General features: G+C 48.4%; 6 protein-coding genes across 6 annotated transcripts; all 6 read right to left on the bottom strand.

The window, feature by feature from the left end:
• On the bottom strand, window positions 1–538 carry LOC100081038 (keratin-associated protein 6-2-like). The gene is made up of 2 exons (XM_029082362.2): window positions 472–538; window positions 1–387 (listed from the first exon to the last, which is right to left on the bottom strand). Exons 1-2 carry the CDS (start codon window positions 536–538, stop codon window positions 224–226), a joined length of 231 nt encoding a protein of 76 aa, XP_028938195.1. The 3' UTR covers window positions 1–223.
• Window positions 539–4688: 4150 nt separating this feature from the next.
• LOC120638947 (keratin-associated protein 21-1-like) lies at window positions 4689–4964 on the bottom strand. The gene has a single exon (XM_039914548.1). It carries the CDS (start codon window positions 4962–4964, stop codon window positions 4689–4691), a length of 276 nt encoding a protein of 91 aa, XP_039770482.1.
• Window positions 4965–7292: 2328 nt separating this feature from the next.
• LOC120638946 (keratin-associated protein 6-2-like) lies at window positions 7293–7595 on the bottom strand. The gene has a single exon (XM_039914547.1). The coding sequence runs from the start codon at window positions 7593–7595 to the stop codon at window positions 7293–7295; it is 303 nt and encodes a 100-aa protein (XP_039770481.1).
• Window positions 7596–11280: 3685 nt separating this feature from the next.
• On the bottom strand, window positions 11281–11655 carry LOC120638945 (keratin-associated protein 6-2-like). Its single transcript, XM_039914546.1, has one exon. It carries the CDS (start codon window positions 11653–11655, stop codon window positions 11281–11283), a length of 375 nt encoding a protein of 124 aa, XP_039770480.1.
• Window positions 11656–15374: 3719 nt separating this feature from the next.
• LOC120638944 (keratin-associated protein 6-2-like) lies at window positions 15375–15719 on the bottom strand. Its single transcript, XM_039914545.1, has one exon. It carries the CDS (start codon window positions 15717–15719, stop codon window positions 15375–15377), a length of 345 nt encoding a protein of 114 aa, XP_039770479.1.
• Window positions 15720–19990: 4271 nt separating this feature from the next.
• Window positions 19991–20299, bottom strand: LOC120638943 (keratin-associated protein 21-1-like). The gene has a single exon (XM_039914544.1). The coding sequence runs from the start codon at window positions 20297–20299 to the stop codon at window positions 19991–19993; it is 309 nt and encodes a 102-aa protein (XP_039770478.1).

The following is a 20299-nucleotide window of genomic DNA, read 5'->3' as shown; positions in this document are numbered from 1 at the left end:
CTCAATCATACACATTTATTAGTATTCATTTTGGACATTTGAGAAACACGGGGTCGGGTGACCTCTCCAGGCTCCAGTACCATCTGGGAAGACAGGCAAGGATGTCAATGGCAGTTTGGCAGCTGGTGCCTCGTGGTGAGTCTGAGATGGGAGTCAGGGAATCCACCAAACACGGGTGTCTCGGTAGCCTGCTCTGAGCCTGATGCTCTCCACGTGTTGGTTTCTAGCAGCAAGAGGAGCAATATCTCCTGTAGCAAGATGGGCGGTAGCTGTAGCAGCCGTAGCCAGAGCCGTAGCCGCAGCCGTAGCCAGAGCCGTACCCATAGCCGAGTCCGCCGTAGCCACCGCATCCGTAGCCAGAGCCGTAGCCATAGCCACAGCCCAGCCCTCGGTAGCTCTTGCAGCCGAATCCGGAGCCGTATCCGCAGCCGTAGCCAGAGCCGTAACCGCAGCCGTAGCCAGAGCCGTAACCGCAGCCATAGCCTGAGCCGTATCCACAGCCGTAGCCGCCGTAGTAGTTCCCGTAGTTGCAACACATGGTGTCGGGAGAGGAGGAGTTTGTTGCGAGAAGAGGAGGGTGTGAGGTTTGAATGTCTGCGTCTGTCCTGAGATCTTTATATACAGGCTGGAGGGGGCGGGTCCAGTCCTCCACCTCATTCCCATGTCTGTTTGCCTCACCTGCCTCATTATCCTGCGTCTCCTGATGTCAGAACAATGTGACCCTCTTTAGAGCATTTTCAAGTTAATTAACACCCAAGCAGGGATTCCCCTGGCAATCCTGCGCCTGGCCTGGGAAAGGCTTTCCCACCTCTCAGTGTCAGGTCTCTGCCGGCCCCCAAATTGAGCCCCATAACCCGGCTTCATGACACCAAGCAACAGCATGACTGTCACCCTCGTGGCATCCTGACCCCTATTATGCATTCCTCCATTCTGGGCTGTGAGCTCTCTGAGCCAGAGACTGGGAGTTGGCCTCTTCTTGAGCCTTCTCCTTCTCCCCCTCACTCACTTAGTCTTCCTACACAGCCTTCCCCCTGTTCTTCATCTCCAGCATCTTAGTACCCATTATGAGACCTGAGGGTACCATCGCAGAGGATTGGAAGATCTTCCACCTGTGAAGATCAATATCTGCCCCAGCATTCTCTGTCCATCCGTACTTTTTCCCTTAGGAACACTTGTGATCCTCCCATCTGAAAATCTTTCCAAATTTTTCTTGAAACTGCTGCTGTTTTGGGCTTCTCTGACAGCCCGAGGGAAGGATGTCCACGTGTGTACAAGGATGAGGAGGGTGAAGTGTTACATTATGCTTGTTTTAAACCTACCACTGGCCAACTTCAGTGGTTGTGCCCCAGACCTGGCCATGTGTGAATATACTAAACGCCCATCCTTTGCCCATCAGGTCCTGTCTGTGGATTTTAGATCTCTGTCATGTCTCCTGACCAAAGAGTCTTGACTCTTTGGTACTTTCTCGATTTGGAAACTTCTCCATCCTCGAGACCCTCCTGGTTGCCTTGCCCTCCCCCTTCCCTTGCTCCATTCTGCCTTTCCTCAGATGCCGAGCACAAACTGGCACACCGGGTTCTGGCACTTCACTGGTCTTGGGTCTTGCTCTGGGGACTGGGCAGTATCTGGAGGCTGTCCTGGTCCTGGGACCAGCTTATTGATCCAGAGTTCTCTTAGTTGTTCCGTGTCCAATACCTGTGAGCCTGTTCCTGTGGAATCTCAGTTATTTTTTCCTGGAATGTCTCCTTATGTGCCCTCACCCTAAAGCTGAGCCGTCACACGTGATCCCTTTGAAGAGATTTTTCTGCAGCTTCCTCTCTACAAGGATCTTCATCACCCAGAAGTTTGGTGAGAAGAATGACCTACTGGAAAGAGCTTGGGCTTGGAGGGAAGGGGACCTGGGTTCTATTACTGACTCTGCATCTTGGCTGTAGAGTCATTTTGCTCAGTGCCTCAGTGCCTCAGTTTTCTTACCTGTAAAATGGGGTCAATACCAATGCTCTCCCCTACATAGATTCCAAGCCCCAGGTGGAACTGGGATTGTGACCAGACTCATTATCTTCTTTGCCTACCCTGAGTTTAGTACAGTGCTCGTACAGAGTAACTACTTAAATACCACAATTATTATTGTTTTTATTACTATCGTTTGTATTTTTTCATTTGCAAATGTGGTTATTTCCCAGTACATCCTTCATGACTCATTCATGCAAGTGTTGGATAAAGCCAGTCTTTTTTTTAATGGCATTGGTTAAACACTTAGTATGTGCCGAACACTAAGTGCTGGGGTAGATACAAGGTAAACAGGCCAAATGCAGTACCAGTCCCACATGGGATTCAGAATATAAATAGGAGCGAGAATAGGTAAATAATAATTATAATAGTATTTGTTAAGCACTTACTATGTGCCAAGCACTGTTCTAAGCATTGAGCACTGTTCTATAAGCTTGACCTAGTGTAGAGAGCCCAGGCCTGAGAGTCAGAAAGATTTAGGATCTAATCCCAGCTCCGGTACTTGTTTTCTGTGTGACCTTGGGCAAGTCACTTAACTACTCTGTGCCTCAGTTACCTCATCTGTAAAATGGGGATTGAGTGTGAGCCCCCTATGGAACATAGACTGTGTCCATCCTGATTAGCTTGTATCTACCCAGAGCTTAGTACAGTGCCTGGCACATAGTAGGTACTTAACGAATAACATAAATAGAAAGGTATTGAATCCCTATCGAAGCCAAGTCTTCTGGTTCCCAGGCCCGTGCTTTATTGAGTGGCAGCACTACTTCCCAGTCCTGGCATCAGTCCCCAGAGTTCTCCCTGTTCATATGTCTCCAGCTTGAAAATAGACATTAATGTTATATGTTGTTTCCTGCTATTCTCATGTTGGCTAAATTTTCTTTTAAGTTTTCAGGTATGCAACCTCACGATAGGCATTCTGAAAACCTAAATGTGTAATGTCCACTGATTCCCTTGTCTCCGTATGCTTGTTTTCTCTTTCCAAGAATTTGAGCGGAGTCATGAGAAAAAGTTTTTCTACGCAGATTCCCTTATAATTTTCCCTCTCTGGTTGGACTTCTCAGATGCTCTCTCATCTGGGTGACTCTGCTCTGTGATCCCCAGGATCGCCACTGGAGCCCTTCTCATAGGCAGAAGATCTTCCAGTCCTATGCCCTGGGATGGCAGTACCCCCAGCTCTCATAGTCATGTCCAGTCTCTTATCTTCTCTACAGATTTCCTTCAGAAGTCCCAGGGACTTTTCTCCATGCAATTTCTGAGTTTGATTCAAGGCATCCCAAGTGGTCTCTATTTTTCAATTTCTCGGACCAATCAGGCTCGAGTGTATAATCGGAGCTTTCGGCTGCTCCTTTGACCGTTTGTTAGGTGAGGGTTGCATTTCACCAGGGATTCCTTTCTAAAATAGAATATCGTTCCAGCGTAATGCTCCTGCCCTTTCAACAGATGGAAGAACTACCCATCATGTGACCCTAAATTAGGATTCAGATTATACTGCTAATTTGTGGACTGAACATTCAGACACGGACCAGAAGTTGACAACATCGAGAAGTATCTCGGCTGTGGAAAATCGGATCAACTCCACAGGTTTTGTGGTCTGTGGAGAAGAAATGTCACCATGTCCATCCTGGCTAGAGAACAGAGCTGGGAACACTCGGTTGAGAGAGCTTGAGGGAGAAAGTAGCTTCTGGCAAAACTCTGTCAGAGATCTGGCAGCTGAAGAGGATCTTGAGCACCTGATGCTCACACTACCTTAGTCCCACTGCATACAGTTTAGGTTCATACCCAGGATTTCTTTAATTCACCGATTGCCTAGCCCTCCAGAATGAAAGCTCCTTGTGGGCAGGGAGTGAGTTTACCGGCTTTTTTGTACTGAACTACCTCAAGCACTGAGTATAGTTCTCTGTACACAGAACGTGTTCAATCAATACCACCGATTGACTGATTGACAGAGAAGAGGGAAACAGAGCTTGGGCCAGAATATCGGACTGCTCGTGTAAAGGTGTAATGGCACCCATGGCTGTCCACTTGGGAACCCAGCCCTCCGGATTGACAGGTCCTTGACTACTAACACGATTTAGCTTGCCATAGGTAATCAACTCTGAGACGCAAATAGAAACAAGGTGTCATACTAGATCAAACACATTTATTAGGATTTATTTTGGACATTTGGGAAACTTGGGGTCGGGTGGTCACTCCTTTGACAGGCTGAAGCTAGAGGTTACGGTGATAATAATAGTTGGTATTTGTTAAGCGCTTACTATGTGCAGAGCATTGTTCTAAGCGCTGGGGTAGACACAGGGGAATCAGGTTGTCCCACGTGGGGCTCACAGTCTTAATCCCCATTTTACAGATGAGGTAACTGAGGCACAGAGAAGTGAAGTGACTTGCCCACAGTCACACAGCTGACAAGTGGCAGAGCTGGGATTCGAACCCATGACCTATGACTCCAAAGCCCGGGCTCTTTCCACTGAGCCATGCTGCTTCTCCATCTGAGAAGACCGTCAAGTGAGATGGCCAGTGGCAGTTCAGCAGATGGTGCCTCGTGGTGAGTCTGAGATGGGAGCTGGGGCATTCACTGAGCCAGGTGTCTTGGGAACCTGCTCAGACCCTGAAGCTTCCTGCATGTTGGTTTCTAGCAGCAAGAGGAGCAATATCTTCTAAAGCAGGACGGGCGGTAGCAGTTAGCAGCCGTAGCCAGAGCCGTAGCCGTAGCCGCAGCCCAGTCTGCCGTAGCCACCGCATCCGTAGCCAGAGCCGTAGCCATAGCCGCAGCCCAGCCCTCGGTAGCTCTGGCAGCCATAGCCGGAACCGTATCCACAACCATAGCCGGAACCGTATCCACAGCCGTAGCCGGAGCCGTATCCACAGCCGTAGCCGGAGCCGTATCCACAGCCGTAGCCGGAGCCGTATCCACAGCCGTAGCCGGAGCCGTAGTAGTTCCCGTAGTTGCAACACATGGTGTCAGGAGAGGAGGAGCTTGTTGCGAGAAGAGAAGGGTGTGAGGTTTGAATGTCCACATCTGTCCTGTGATCTTTATATACAGGCCGGAGGGAACGGATCCTGCCCTCCACCTCATTCTGGCCCCTATTTGCCATAACCACCTCATTATCCTGCGTCTCCTGATGTCAGAACAGTGTGACCCCCCCCAGGACATTTTTTTGCTAATTAGAGTGCAAGTGGGGATTCCCCTGGCAGTTCTACACCTGGAATGGGAAAAGGTTTCCCACCCCTCAGCGCCAAGTCCCTATTGGCCCCCAAATTGAACCCCATAATCCGGCTTTGTGACACCAAGCAGAAGCGTGTCTGTCCCCCTTCTGTCATCCTGACCCCTAATTACACATTCCTCCATTCTGGACTGGGAGTTTTCATTCATTCATTCATTCATTCATTCATTCATTCATTCATTCATTCATATTTATTGAGTGCTTACTGTGTGCAGAGCAATGTACAAAGCTCTTGGAAAGTACAATTTGCAACAGATAGAGACAATCCCTACCCAACAACAGGGTCATAGTCTAGAACGGGGAGACAGACAGCAAAACAACTAGATTGGGAGCAAGAGACTGGGAATTGGCCTCCTCCTGATACTCTCCCCTTCACCTTCATTCCTTTGTTCTTTCTGCTCATTCTTGCTCTTTCCTCTGATCAGTGACCGGGAATTGTCATTACCGGACCGTATCTGCCCCGTATCTCTCCGTCGGTATCTTTCCCTTTAGGAATGCTTTGTCATTCTCCCAGCCCGGAATTTGCTTAGAAGTCAGAGAGGATAGTGGTGCAGTCTGCAGTGATGGGAAAGTCAGGAGGGGGGCAAGGTTTGGGTGGGCAGTTAAGGAGTCCTGTTTTGAACTCATAAAGTGTTGGCAGGACATCCAGGTAGAAATGTCATGAAAGCACCTGGTCTGCTTTTCCTCTTCAGAATCGCCGCCACATTTCCGTCTCTGGTTGCTTCACAGTGGCTCTTTAATCTGAGTGACTTTGTGCTGTTATCTCTGGGATAGCCCCTGGTGCTATCTTCTAGTCCTCTTTGCTGGGCTGGTCACAGTCTTAGCAAATGTCTCAGCTTCCGTACAGATTTCCTTCAGAAGCTCCAGGGACTTTTCTTCATCCAATTTTTTACTTTGATCCAAGGCATCCCAGCGGGTCTCTAATTTTTTCCGGTTCCTCTAACCAATCAGGTTCAAGTGTATAACTGGAGCTTTCAGCTTTTTAACTGTTTGTTAAGTGAGGGTTGCATTTCATGAGAAGCAGCATGATCTACTGGATAGAGCACGAGTCTGGGAATCAGAGGACCTGGGTTCTAATCCCGGCTCTGCCACTTGCCTGCTGTGTCACCTTGGGCAAGTCACTTCACTTCTCTGTGCCTCAGTTCCCCCATCTTTAAAATGGGGATTGAGATTGTGAGCTCCACGTGGCACAGGGACTGTGTCTAACCCGAATTGCTTGCATCTACTTTGCATCTACTCCAGTGCTTGGCACATAGTAAGCGCTTAACAAATACCACTATTATTATCATCTCTTTCTCAAATGGAATATCATTCTGTAGTGATTCTCCTGCCCTTTCAAATGGAGGTCACGTGTCCCTTAATTGAACATCAAGTTATATTGCTTGTTCGTAGACTGAAATTCAGATGGAGATCTGAAGTCTACAGGTCTTTGCTACAGCTACCACGCGTCCTGCTACAGGAGATATTGAAGAAATATTTCAGGCCAGGAACATCAGATCAACCCACAGGTTCTGTGATCTGTGGAGAAGAAGCGTGACTGAGTTCATTCTGGATAGAGAACTAGGAGAACAAGGAGCAAATGCCATCTGAGATCTGGCAGCCGGAAAGAAAAGAGAAGAGGGAAACGGTGACGTGCCACGCACCCTTGCCCCGGGACAGGCCATCACCCTGTTTGTTGGCATGTTCGATGGCACCCGAAGCTACCTGCACCGGAACCCAGTGTCTGGATGTTCCCAGGACCTGGGATGGTCACACGGACTGGCTGACCAAATGTAATCAACTCTGAGATGCGAGTAAAAACGAGGTCTTGTGTTAGATCATTCACATTTATTAGGATTAATTTTGGACATCTGGCCAACTTGGGGTCAGGTGATCTCTTCTTCAGGCATACAGTGAAGCTGGAGGCGCCGGTGCCGTCTGGAAAGACTCTTAAGTGGAATGGTGAATGGTAGTTCGGCAGCTGGTGCCTCTTGATGAGTCTGAGATGGCAACCGGAGAATCCACCAAACGTGGGTGTCTTGGTAGCCTGCTCAGGGCCCGATGTTCCTCGTGTGTTGGTTTCTAGCAGCAAGAGGAGCAATATCTCCTGTAGCAGGATGGGCGGTAGCTGTAGCAGCCGTAGCCAGAGCCGTAGCCGTAGCCACAGCCCAGTCCTCCGTAACCACCGCATCCGTAGCCAGAGCCGTAGCCGTAGCCCAGCCCTCGGTAGCTCTTGCAGCCGTATCCGGAGCCGTATCCACAGCCATAGCCGGAGCCATATCCACAGCCGTAGCCAGAGCCGTATCCACAGCCATAGCCGGAGCCGTATCCAGAGCCGTATCCACAGCCGTAGCCACCGTAGTAGTTCCCGTAGTTGCAATACATGGTGTCAGGAGAGGAGGATCTTGTTGCTAGAAGAGGAGGGTGTGAGGTTTGAATGTCTGCGTCTGTCCTGAGATCTTTATATACAGGCTGGAGGGGGCGGTTCCAGTCCTCCTCCTCATTTCTGCACCTATTTGGCACAACCTCTTCATTATCTTGCGTCTCCTGACGTCAGAATGACATGACCCCCCCTTGAGAACTTTTTCTGATTAATCAGAGCTCAAGTGGGGATTCCCCTGGGAATCCTGCACCTGGAATGGGAAAGGTTTTCCTACTCCTCAGAGCCAAGTCCCTGTCGGTCCCCAAATTGAGCCCCATAACACAGCTTCATGACACCAAGCAGCATCCTGACTGTCACCCTCGTGGCATCCTGCCCCCTAATTACACATTCCTCTAGTCTGGGCTGTGAGCTCTCCCAGGTGAGAGACTGGAAACTGGCTTCCTCCTGACCCTTTCCCTTCTTCCCCTCAATCAGTAGGTCTTACTGATCAGCCTCCCCATCTCCTCCTTCATCTCCCAAGCACTGACTGGGAGTTGTCATCCCTGGTCCATAACCATCTGTACCTTTCCCTTTAGGAATGCTTTGTGATCATCCCATCCCAGAATTCTCCCATAATTTTCTTGTTATTTTGGGCTTCTTTGGCAACTCGTGGGAAGGCAGTCCACCTGTTTACAGTGAAGTGGAGGATGAAGTGTTAACTTCTGCTTGTTTTCAGTCTGCTGTCTGCCAGCTTCAGTGGCTCTTCCCCAGACCCATCCCTCTGGGAATTTATTGACTGACCATCTTGTGTTCATCCAGTCCACTCCATTCATGAAGTGTAGACCTCTGTCATGCTTCTTCTCAGCCTCCTTGTATCCCCACTGAAGGGTCTTAACTCTCTGAGTCTCTCTCTATTTGGAATCTTCTCCATCCTCACGATTATCCTGGTTGCTCTCCTCTCCCCTTCCCCCTGCTCCCTTCTGCCTTATGTGAGCTGGTGTGCACAGACAGGCCCGTGGTGTTCCTGGCAGTAGGGACCAGAGTTTTGTAGAGTGGCCAAACCAGACCTTTTGTATTGCCCTCTGGGCCTTTCCATTGCAGCCTTGCTCCTCAACTTGGCCAAAGCTGGAGACATACCCAAGCCTGGGACCGGCATATTGTTCCCGAGCTCTCTTAGCTGTTTGCTGTCTGGTGCCCGCGAGCCAGTCTCTGTGGAATCCGGATTATTGTTCCCCGGAACATATCCTTACGTGGCTTCACACAGAGGCTCAACTGCCATATATGGCCCCACCCACTCCCTTTTAAGAGATTTTCCTTCCGATTCTCCTCTACAAGCATCTTTATCACCCAGAAGGGTTAGGTGAGATGAGCATGGCCTCCTTTTAAGAGCACTGGCCTGGAAGGCAGGGGATCTGTGTTGTATTAATGACTCTGAAACTCACCTGCAGAGTGATCTTGGGCAAGTCACCTAACTTCTCTGGGCCTCAGTTTCCTCATCTGTAAAATGGGGATTCAGGACCCATGCTCCCTCCTAAATAGTGAGCCTCAGGTGGAACAGGGATTGTGTCCAATCTGATTATCTTCTTTACCCACCAGTTTAGGACAGTCCTTGGGAAATAGTTAATACTTAAGAGAAACCAGAGTTTTCACTGTTTTTTTTCCGTATTATTTTTATCATTATATCATTCTACCTACAAATATGGTTACTTCCTGGCATGTCCCTCCAGTTTATGTTAATATTACATAAAACCAGTCCTCCTTAAAATGGTATTTGTTAAGCACTGGGATGGATAAAAGAAAATCAGGCCAGATATAGTCCATAATAATAATGTATTTAAGCGCTTACTATGTGACGAGCACTGTTCTACACGCCGAGGTAGATACAGGATAATCAGGTTGTCCCATGTGAGTCTCACAGTCTTAATCCCCATTTTACAGATGAGGGAACTGAGGCACCGAGAAGTTGAGTGACTTGCCCAAAGTCACATAGCTGACAAGTGGTAGAGCTGGGATTAGAACCCATGACCTCTGAATCCTAAGACCGTGCTCTTTCCACTGAGCCACGCTGCTTCATAGTCCATGTTCCACATGGGGCTCACAGTCTAAGTAGGAAGGAGAAAAGGAATTGAATCCCCATCAAATTCAGGTCTACACACTCTAAGACCCATTCTTCATCGGTTAGGCCACACTGCTTCCTATTTCCGGAACTATTCCCCACAGATCTCACTGTTCATTTACTATTCATAGGCATTAATGTTACGTGTTGTTTCCTGCCAGTCTTGTGTTTGCTACATTTTATCTTGATTTCAGTATGTGACCTCATCAGAGCAATTTTGAAAGTCAAAATGGGAACAGTCTATGTCATACATCTCTCCATATGCTTGTTGTCTCTTTCCAGGAAGCGGAGCAGAATTGGGAGACAAGGTTTTACTGCAGAATCCCTGCTAATTTTCTTTCTCTGGTTGGGCTTCTCAGATGGCTTTCTCATGTGGGTGATTTTGCTCTATAATTCAATTCAATTAATTCGCATTTATTGAGCGCTTACGGTGTGCAGAGCAGCAAAGTATTAAGTGCTTGGGGGAGTCCAATATAACAATAAACTGACACATTCTCTGCCCACAACAAGCTTACAGTCTGTAGCCCCCTGGATCACCCCTGAACCCCTTGTCATAGGTGAAAGATCTTCCAGTCCCCTGCACTGGGTTGGGGGTACCATCCGTTGGCACAGTGAAGCCAAATGTCTCAACTAACCTGCATGTTGACTTTAGAAATCCCAGGGATTTTTCTCCATCCAGTTTTTGCAACTGATTAAGGCATCCAGGTGGTCTCTGATTTCTTCTAGTTTATCTGACCAATCAGGTTCAGATGTGTAAACTGGAATTTTTAGCTACTCAATGTAACATTTCATCAGAGATTATTCTCTAAAATGGAATATCATTCTGGAGTGCTTCTCCTCTTTCAAATGGAAGAAATACATGTCATATGACCCTTAATTGGACTTTAGAGTATATTGCTTATTTGTGGACTGAACATTCATACACAGAGCAGAAGTTCACGTGCCCATCCTTAAATTATGTATTACAAATTACTTATGTATTCATATTAATGTCTATGTCCTCTTCTAGACTGTAAGCTCATCATGGGCAGGGAACATGCCTGCTAATTCTGTTGCATCATACTCTCCCAAATGCTTAGTATAGTACGCTGAACATAGTAAGCACTCAATAAATACCATTAATTGATTGATTATCAAGAAATAACTCAGGATCATTGGTTCAACTCCATGGGCTTTGTGATTGTAGGCGAAGAAACGTGACAGTGTTCCTTCAGGATAGGGAACAGGAGAACAATGTGACTGTCCACCCTGGAACCCAGTGCCCCGGATGTTCCCGGGTCTCGGGCTACAAAAATGGATTGGCTGGCCAAAGGTATACAACTCAGAGATACGAGATGTCGTGTTGAAATCACACATATTTATTAGGATTCATTTTGGGCATTTGGGAAACGTCGGATCGAGCGGTCGCTCTTCCGGTGCCATGCTGAAGTTAGAGACTCCAGTGCCATCTTGGAAGGCTGGCAAATAGGACAGCAAATGGCATTTCGGCATCTGATACCTGGCGGTGAGTCTGAGATGGGAGCTGGGGATTCCACCGATCCTGGGTGTCTTGGGAGCCTTGTCGGAGTTTGAAGCTCCCCTCGTTTTGGTTTCTAGCAGCAAGAGGAGCAATATCTCCTGTAGCAGGACGGACGGTAGCTGTAGCAGCCGTAACCAGAGCCGTAGCCGTATCCACAGCCAGAGCCATATCCACAGCCCAGTCCGCCATAGCTGCCGCATCCGTAGCCAGAGCCGTAGCCGTAGCCACAGCCCAGCCCTCGGTAGCCCTTGCAGCCGTATCCGGATCCGTATCCGCAACCGTAGCCGGATCCGTATCCGCAGCCGTAGCCGGAGCCGTATCCGCAGCCATAGCCGGAGCCGTATCCGCAGCCGTAGCCGGAGCCGTATCCGCAGCCGTAGCCGGAGCCGTATCCGCAGCCGTAGCCGGAGCCACAGCCACCGTAGTAGCTCCCGTAGTTAGAACACATGGTGTCAGGAGAGGAGGAGTTTGTTGCGAGAAGAGGAGGGAGTGAGGTTTGAATGTCTGGGTCTGTCCTGAGATCTTTATATACGCAACAGAGTGGGTGTGTCCGGTCCTCTGCCTCGTCCCCTTGCCTGTTTGCCACAACCACCTCATTATCCTGCGTCTTCTGATGTCAGAACGACGTGATCCCCTTTAGAGTGTTTTTTGGTTAATTAGTGTACAGGCAGGGATTCCCCTGCCAATCCTGCCCCAGGAATGGGAAAATATTTTCCATCGCGAAGAGACAAGTCCCTGCCGGCCCCCAAATTGAACCCCCAAATCCAACTTCATCACACTAGGCTGCAGCATGACTGTCACTCTCATGGCATCTTGACTCCTAATTACACATTCCTCTAATCTGGACTGTGAGCTCTCCTGGGTGAGAGACTGGGAACTGGCCTCTTGATCCTGCTCCTTCTCCCTTTCATTCCCTTGGTTTTCCCGCTCAGTCTCGCCTCTCCCCCTTCATCTCCCACATCTTAGAACCCAAGCCTTGACTGAGAGTTACCGTCACTGGTCTATATCTGACCCAGCGGTCTCTATCCATCTGTACCTTTCCTTTGGGAATGCTTTGTGATTCCCCCCATCCCAGAATTTGCCCAAACTTCTCTTTAGGTGTTGTCGTTTGGGCCTCTTTAATAATAATGATGATGGTATTTGTTAAATGCACTGTTCTAAGTGCTGGGGTAGATACAAGGTAATGAGATTGTCCTATGTGTGGCTCACAGTCTTAATCCCCATTTAACAGATGAGGTAACTGAGGCACAGACAAGTAAAGTGACTTGCCCAAAGTCACACAGCTGACAAGTGGCGTAACCGGGATTAGAACTCACGACCTCGGACTCCCAAGCCCGTGCTCTTGCCGCTGAGCTCAATGGAAGGAGGTCCACGTATCTACCACGAAGTTGAGGATGAAGTTCATTCACTCATTCAATAGTATTTATTGAGCACTTACTATGTGCAGAGCACTGTACAAAGCGCTTGGAATGTACTATTCAGTAACAGAGACAGTCCCTGCCCTTTGATGGGCTTACAGTCTAATCGGGGGAGACGGACAGACAAGAACAATAGCAATAAATAGGATCAAGGGGATGAACATCTCATTAAAACAATAGCAAATAAATAGCATCAAGGTGATGTACATCTCATTAACAAAATAAATAGGGTGATGAAAATATATACAGTTGAGCGGACGAGTACAGTGTTGAGGGGATGGGAAGGGAGGGGGGAGGAGCAGAGGGAAAGGGGGGAAAAGAGTTATGAGGTGTTATCCACTGCTTGTTTGAACCTACCGCCTGCCAGCTTCAGTAGCTGTTTCCCCGACCTGACCTAGTGGGACCAAGCTGAAAACCTATCCTGTGCCCATCGGGTCCTTTCTCTTCATAAATTTTAGACCTGTGGCATGTTTCCCCTCAGCCTGTGTGCCTCCCCACTGAAAGGTCTGAACTCCTTGAGTCTCTTGGGATTTGGAACCTGCTTCACCTCCTTGGATCATCTTGATTGTCCTGCTCTCCCCCTCCCCCTGCTCCTGTCTGCCCTTCCTGAGGTTCTGGGCACAGCCTGACATAGGGGGTTCCAGTTGCAGGGAACCATCTTTTTGCAGATGAGGCTCTCTGGACCTTCCTGAAGCCGATCGGCACTTTACTCTTGTTGGGCTTTGCTCTAGATATTGGAGTGAATGTTAAAGCTCACCCTAATAATAATATTTAATGATTTTAATAATAATTGTGGTACTTGATAAGTGCTTATGATGTGCCAAGTACTGTTCTAAGCACTGGGGTAGATACAAGTTCTATTCCCGGCTCCATCACTTGTCAGCTGTGTGGCCTTGGGAAAGTCGCTCAACTTCTCTCTGCCTCATTAACCACATCTGTAAAATGGGGATTAAGACTGTGGGCCCCATGCCGGACAGGGACTGGACAGGGACTGTGTCCAACCCAGTTTTCTTGTATCCATCCCAGTGCTTCGTTTGGTGCCTGGCACGTAGTAAGCATTTAACAAATACCATTATTTTAATTATTAATAATAAATATCCTAATGATTATTATTAATATTTTCTGGGCCTCAGTTTCCTCATTTGAAAATGGGAATTAAGAATCTGTACTTCCTCCTATTTAGACCGTGAGCTCCAGTTGGAACAGAAATTGTGTCCAACCTGATGATTTTGTATCTTCCTGTGGATTTAGTTCTTGGCACATAGTAAGCATTTAACACATACCAGTTATTATTTCTTAAATCGCTAGTGTTATTATATTATCCGTAAATGTGGTTATTTCCCAGGTCATCCCTTCCGGGTAATTTATGCAGTCGTTACCTAAAACCAGGCCTGGCACTGTTTCCCAGAGATCTCATTATTCATACTTCTCCAGCATGAAACTGAACATTAACATAACATGTTGCTTCCCCGTAGTCTCGTGTTTACTAATTTTTCTTTAAAGTCTTCAGCCTGTGACCTCATCAGAGGCCTTTTGAAACTCTGTATCAGGTACATTGGGTCCCATCTCTACCCATGCTTGTTGTCCCTTTCCGTGAACCTGAGCAGAGGCATGAGACGTGATTTTTGTCTTCAAAATCCCTGCCACCTTTCCCTCCTTGATTGGGCTTCTCAGATGTTCCCTCGTATGGATGACACTTTGCTCTCTGGTCCTCAGGGTCACCCCTAGAGACCTCCTCAGAGGTAGATCTTCCAATCCTCTGCGCTGGGCGGGCGGTAGCCTCAAGTCACACAGTCTTGCCAAATCTCTCCTCTTCCCTACAGATTTCCCTCAGAAGTCCCAGAAGTTTATCGTTTTCCAGTTTTGGATTCTGATTTGTCATGCCAAGTGGTCTCTGATTTCTCCCAGTCCTCTGACCAATCAAGTTCAAGTGTTTCACTGGAGTTTTCAGCTGCTTCTTTAACTGTTTGTTAGGTGAGGATTGGATTTCATCAGCGATTCCTCTCTAAAATGGTATATCATTCTGGAGTGATTCTCCTGCCCTTTAAAATAGAAGAAATACATATCACATGACCCTTAATCGAAGATCAGGGTAGGCTTCTTGTTTGTAGACTGAAGATTCAGATGGAGACTTCAGATAAAAATATCAAGAAATATCTCATCTTGTTCAACTTCTTCAACTCTGTGATCTGTGGAGAAGAAACGTGACTGCATCCTTTCTGGATAGGGAATAGGAGCACGTGGTTGTTAAGGCTCGAGGGAGGAAGCAGTTTCTAGGAAAACACGTTGGAGATAGTAACTGGAGAGGGAGGCACAGAAAAGGGAAACGGTGAGGAGGCCTCAGGTGTCCGACTTGGCCCAAGACACCGGCCCGTCTGTGTAAATGCAATAACACCAGTGCCTGCCCGCTCCAGCATCCTGTGTCTGGATGTTCCCGTGTCCTGGGCTACAAACACGGATTGGCTGGCCTGAGTAAGCAACTAGGAGACATAAATAGAAACAAGGAGTTGTACTGGATCATTCACATTTATTGAGATTCATTTGGGGCATATGGGAAATTTGGGTTCGGTTGATCTCTCCAACGGTGACATGCCGAAGCTAGAGACTCCGGTGCTGTCTGAGAAGACTGGCAAGCGGGGTTTCGGCAGCTGGTGCCTCACGGTGAGTCTGAGGTGGGAGCCGGGGAGTCCACCGATCCCGGATATCTTGGGAGGCTGCTCAGAGCCTGAAGCTCTCTGTGTGGTGGTTTCTAGCAGCAAGAGGAGCAATACCTCCTGTAGCAGGATGGGCGGTAGCTGTAGCAACCATAGCCAGAGCCGTAGCCACAGCCCAGTCCGCCGTAGCCGCCGCATCCGTAGCCGGAGCCGTAGCCATAGCCGCAGCCCAGACCTCCGTAGCTCTTGCAGCCGTATCCGCAGCCGTATCCGGAGCCGCAGCCGTAGCCGGAGCCGTATCCACAGCCGTAGCCGGAGCCGTATCCGCAGCCGTAGCCGGAGCCGTATCCGCAGCCGTAGCCGGAACCGTATCCGCAGCCGTAGCCGGAGCCGTATCCACAGCCGTAGCTGCCGTAGCAGTTCCCGTAGTTGCAAGACATGGTGTCAGGAGAGGAGGAGTTTGTTGCTAGAAGAGGAGGGTGTGAGGTTTGAATGTCTGGGTCTGTCCTGCCATCTTTATATACAGGCCGGAGTGGGCGGGCCCCGTCCTCAACCTCGTTTCTGCCCCTGTTTGGCACAACCGCCTCATTATCCTGCGTCTCCTGATGTCAGAACGACGTGACCCCTTTAGAGGATTTTTTGGGTAATTAGTGTGCAAGTGGGGATTCCCCTGCCAATTCTGCACCTGGAATGGGAAAGCGTTTCCCACCCCTTGGCGCTAAGTTCCTACCGGCCCCCAAATTGAGCCCCATAACCTGGCTTTGTGACACCAAGCAGCAGCATGACTGTCACCCTTGTGGCATCCTGACCCCTAATTACATATTCCTCTATTCTGTGCTGTGAGCTCTCCAGGGAGAGAGACTGGGTACTGGCCACCTCCTGATCTTTCTGCTCCCCCTCAATCAGTAGGTCTTCCTGTTCAGTCTCCCCCTCTATTCCCTCATCTCCCACATCTTAGGACAAAAACCTTGACTGGGATTTGATGTCACGGGTCCGTATCCACCCCAGGATTCTCTCCCTCCAGCAGAGCCTCCATTTTAGGAGTATTTTGTGATCGTCTCATCCCAGAATTTGCCCAGACTTTCTCGAACCTACTGCTGTTTTGGATGTGACTGACTGCTCGTGGGAAGGCGATCCGCATGCGTACCACAAAGTGGAGGTGGTATTCCAGTTTTGGGGGGACCAGTGTTTAATAAAGTGGCCATATGTGGTCTTTTATACTGCACTCTGGCTTTTCCCGATGTTGTCCAACACTTCTTTCGTGTTGGGCCTTGCTCCAGACACTCGATTGAATCTTGAAGCTCACCCGACCCTGCGTCCCATGCTCTCCTAGCTCTATAGTGTCTGATACCCGTGAAGTCATCTCTGCAGAAACCCGGTTATTTTTCCCTGTACTATCTCCTCCTATTTGCTCCCAAAGAAGCTCTGCAGCCAGATATGGCCCCACTCTCTCCTTTTTAAGAGATTTTCCTGCAGCTTGTCCTCTAAACGGATGTAAGCTTGCTTTGGGCAGGGAATGTGTCTGTTTATTGTTATATTGTACTCTTGCAATTGCTTAGTTCAGTGCCCTGCTCACAGTAAGTCCTTAATAAATAGAATCGAATGAATGTTCATCACAGAAGAGTTTGGTGAAGAGGGGTATGGCCTACTAGAAAGAGCATGGGGCTGGAGGTCAGGGGACCTGGGTTCTCATACTGACTATGCCACTTGCCTGCTGACTGATCTTGGACAAGTTATCTAACTTCCCTAAGGCTCAGTTTTCTCATCTGTAAAATGGAGATTCGGGAGCTGTGTTCCCTCCTATTTAGACTGTGAGCCCAGGTGGAATAGGGGATTGTGTCCAGTGTGATTATTTTGTATGCACTCTTGAGTTTAATATAGTGCTTGGCACATAGTAAGCATTTAATAAATGCCACAATTATTTTTTTTAGTCATTATTATAATTAGACTATCTACAAATGTGGTTATTTTCCTGCACATCCCTCCTGGCTAATTTTTGCAAATGGTATATAAAACTAGTCCTGGCACCGATCCCTAAATACATCACTATTCATACGCCTCCAGCTTGAAAATGTACATTACCATTACCTGATGCTTCCCCATATTTTCATGTTTACTACATTCTCTTTAAAGTCAACAGCATGTGCTCTCATCAGTGGCCTTTTGAAAATCAAAATGTATCACGTCCCCTGGTTCCCACCTCTTTGTATGCTTGTTGTCCCATTCCAGGACCCCGAGCAGAGTCCCGAGACAAGGCTTTCCTCTTCAGAATCCCTGCTACCTTTTCCTCCCTGTTTGGGCCTCTCAGATGCTCTCTCAGCTGGGTGACACTTTGCTCTGGAGCCCTCGGGTTCACCCCTGGAGCTCTTGTCATAGGTGGAAGATCTTCAGTTCTTCATGCTGGGCTAGCCATCCTCTCAGGTTGCACAGTCTATGTGAAATTTAGATTAGACTGTAAACCCGACAAACGTCAGGGACTGTCTCTATCTGTTGCTGACTTGTTCATTCCAAGCGCTTAGTACAGTGCTCTGCACATAGTAAGCGCTCAATAAATACTATTGAATGAAATTTCTCATCTTAGCTGCAGATTTCCTTCAGAAGTCCTAGGGATTTTTCTCCATCCAATTTTTGAGTTTAATTCAAGGAATCCCTACTGGTCTATGAGTTCTTCCAGGTCCTCTGTCCAATCAGAGGACCTGTAACTTTTAACTGTTTGTTAGGTGAGGGTTGATTTCACTAGAGATCCGTTTCTAAAATGGACTATCTTTCTGGAGTTCTTCTACTGCCCTTTCAAGTAGAAGAAATACACATCACAAGACCCTGAATTGAAGATCAGGGTAGATTTCTTGTTTGTAGTCTGACCATTCAGACGGTTACCTGAAGTTCATAATATCAAGAAATAGCTCAGGAATGTCGGATCAACTCCATAGGCTTTGTGGTCTATGAAGAAGAAATGTGCGTCCATTCTGGCTAGAAAAGAAGAGAACAAGGAGCACTTGGTCATTAAGGCTTGAAGGAGGAAGCAGTTTCTGGGAAAATGCTGTTGGAGATTTGACAGCTGGAAAGGAAAGAGAAGGAGAAGTGGGGAACGGTGATGCAGCCACGGGTGCCAAGCTTGGGCCAGGACACCCAGAAGCAGCGTGGCTCAGTGGAAAGAGCCCGGGCTTGGGAGTCAGAGATCATAGGTTCGAATCCCGGGTCTGCCACTTGTCAGCTGTGTGACTGTGGGCAAGTCACTTCACTTCTCTGGGCCTCAGTTCTCTCATCTGTAAAATGAGGATTAACTGTGAGCCTCACGTGGGACAACCTGATTACCCTGTATCTACCCCAGCGCTTAGAACAGTGCTCTGCATGTAGTAAGCACTTAACAAATACCAACATTATTATTATTATTATTGTTTGCCTGAGTGTTCAATGGCTCCATGACTGTTCACTCCAGAACTCAGCTCTCCAGGTGTTCCCGGGTCCTGAGCTAGGAACACAGATTGGCTGGTCAGAGACAATCAACTCTGAAGTAGCGTGGCCTAATGGAAAGAGCACAGGCCTAGGGAGTCAGAGAACCTGGTTATAATTCTGGCTCCACTGCTTTCTCTGATATGTGACCTTGTTCAAGTCATTTAACTTGCCTGTGTAGCAGTTGCCTTATCTGCAAAAGGGGGGTTAAGCCCATGTAGAACATAGACTGTGACCAACCTGATTTTCTGGTATGTACCCCAGCACTTAGTACGGTGCCTGGCACATAGTAAGCGCTTACTAGTAGTATTACTACTAGTAGTAATAGTAAATAGTAGTATTTATTAAGTGGCTACTGTATGTTAGGTCCTGTACTAAGCGCTGGAGTAGATGTAAGCTAATCAGGTTGAACACAGTTCCTGTCCCACATGGGACTCACCGTCTCAATCCCCATTTTACAGATAAAGTAACTGAGGGCCAGAGAAGTGAAGCGACTTGCCCGAGGTCCCAGCAGACAAGTGGTGGAGCTGGCTTTATAACCTATGACCTTGTGACTCACAGGCCCCTGGTCTATCGGCTGCGCGATACTGCTTCCTTTTCCATTTTCAAAAATGAAAAAAAAAGCAAAACAGCAGTGGAAGAAAGGTTCAGAGAAGCAGAATGGTCTAGTGGATAAAGAAAGGACCTGGGAGTCAGAAGGACCTGGGTTTTAATCCCTGTTCCATGTCTCGTTTGCTGTGTGACCTCTTTCAAGTCACTAAATTTTCCATGCCTCAGTTACCTCAACTGTAAAATGGGATTAAGACTGTGAGCCCCATGTAATACGTGGACTGTGTCCAACCTGATTAGCTTGATTCTACCCCGCTGCTTAGGACAGTGCGTGTCAGAAGAAGAGTTGTTTGTTTGGCAAAGAGGCGGGTGTGAGGTAATCGACTCTGAGACACAGATGGAAACAAACTGTTGCGCTCGATCATACACATTTATTAGGATTCAATTTGGACATTTGAGAAACACGGGGTCTGGTGATCTCTCCTCAGGCAACATGCTGAAGCTGGAGGTTCCAGCACCGTCTCGCAAGACTGGCAAGTGGGGACACCCAATAGCGTTTAGCAGCTGGCGCCTCACAGTGAGTATGACCTGGGAGCCGGGGAACCCACCAAACCCGGGTGTCTTGGGATCCCGCTCAGGTCCTGAAGCTCCCTGCGTGTTGGTTTCTAGTAGCAAGGGGAGCATTATCTCCTGTAACAGAGCGGTAATTTTAGCAGCCGTAGCCAGAGCCGTAGCCGTAGCCACAGCCCAGTCCGCCGTAGCCACCGCATCCGTAGCCAGAGCCGTAGCCATAGCCACAGCCCAGCCCTCGGTAGCTCAGGCAGCCGTAACCGGAGCCGTATCCGCAGCCGTAACCGGAGCCGTATCCGCAGCCGTAACCGGAGCCGTATCCGCAGCCGTAACCGGAGCCGTATCCGCAGCCGTAGCCGGAGCCGTATCCGCAGCCGTAGCCGGAGCCGTATCCGCAGCCGTAGCCGGAGCCACAGCCGCCGTAGTAGTTTCCGTAGGTGCAACACAT

This window comes from Ornithorhynchus anatinus, chromosome 17, assembly GCF_004115215.2.
Source record: "Ornithorhynchus anatinus isolate Pmale09 chromosome 17, mOrnAna1.pri.v4, whole genome shotgun sequence".
In the NCBI taxonomy this organism is placed as follows: domain Eukaryota; kingdom Metazoa; phylum Chordata; class Mammalia; order Monotremata; family Ornithorhynchidae; genus Ornithorhynchus; species Ornithorhynchus anatinus.
Note: the sequence above shows the minus strand (reverse complement) of the source record. Positions and strands in the feature narration are given on the sequence as shown.

Bases quoted from the DNA above. Each gene is read 5' to 3' on its own strand.
- LOC120638947 (XM_039914548.1), bottom strand. From the start codon at position 4,964: ATGTGTTGCAACTACGGGAACTACTACGGCTCCGGCTACGGCTGTGGA.
- LOC120638946 (XM_039914547.1), bottom strand. From the start codon at position 7,595: ATGTATTGCAACTACGGGAACTACTACGGTGGCTACGGCTGTGGATAC.
- LOC100081038 (XM_029082362.2), bottom strand. From the start codon at position 538: ATGTGTTGCAACTACGGGAACTACTACGGCGGCTACGGCTGTGGATAC. The intron at 388-471 runs GTTACGGCTCTG...AGAGCTACCGAG, and splicing joins CGGCTCAGGCTATGGCTGCG to GGCTGGGCTGTGGCTATGGC.
- LOC120638943 (XM_039914544.1), bottom strand. From the start codon at position 20,299: ATGTGTTGCACCTACGGAAACTACTACGGCGGCTGTGGCTCCGGCTAC.
- LOC120638945 (XM_039914546.1), bottom strand. From the start codon at position 11,655: ATGTGTTCTAACTACGGGAGCTACTACGGTGGCTGTGGCTCCGGCTAC.
- LOC120638944 (XM_039914545.1), bottom strand. From the start codon at position 15,719: ATGTCTTGCAACTACGGGAACTGCTACGGCAGCTACGGCTGTGGATAC.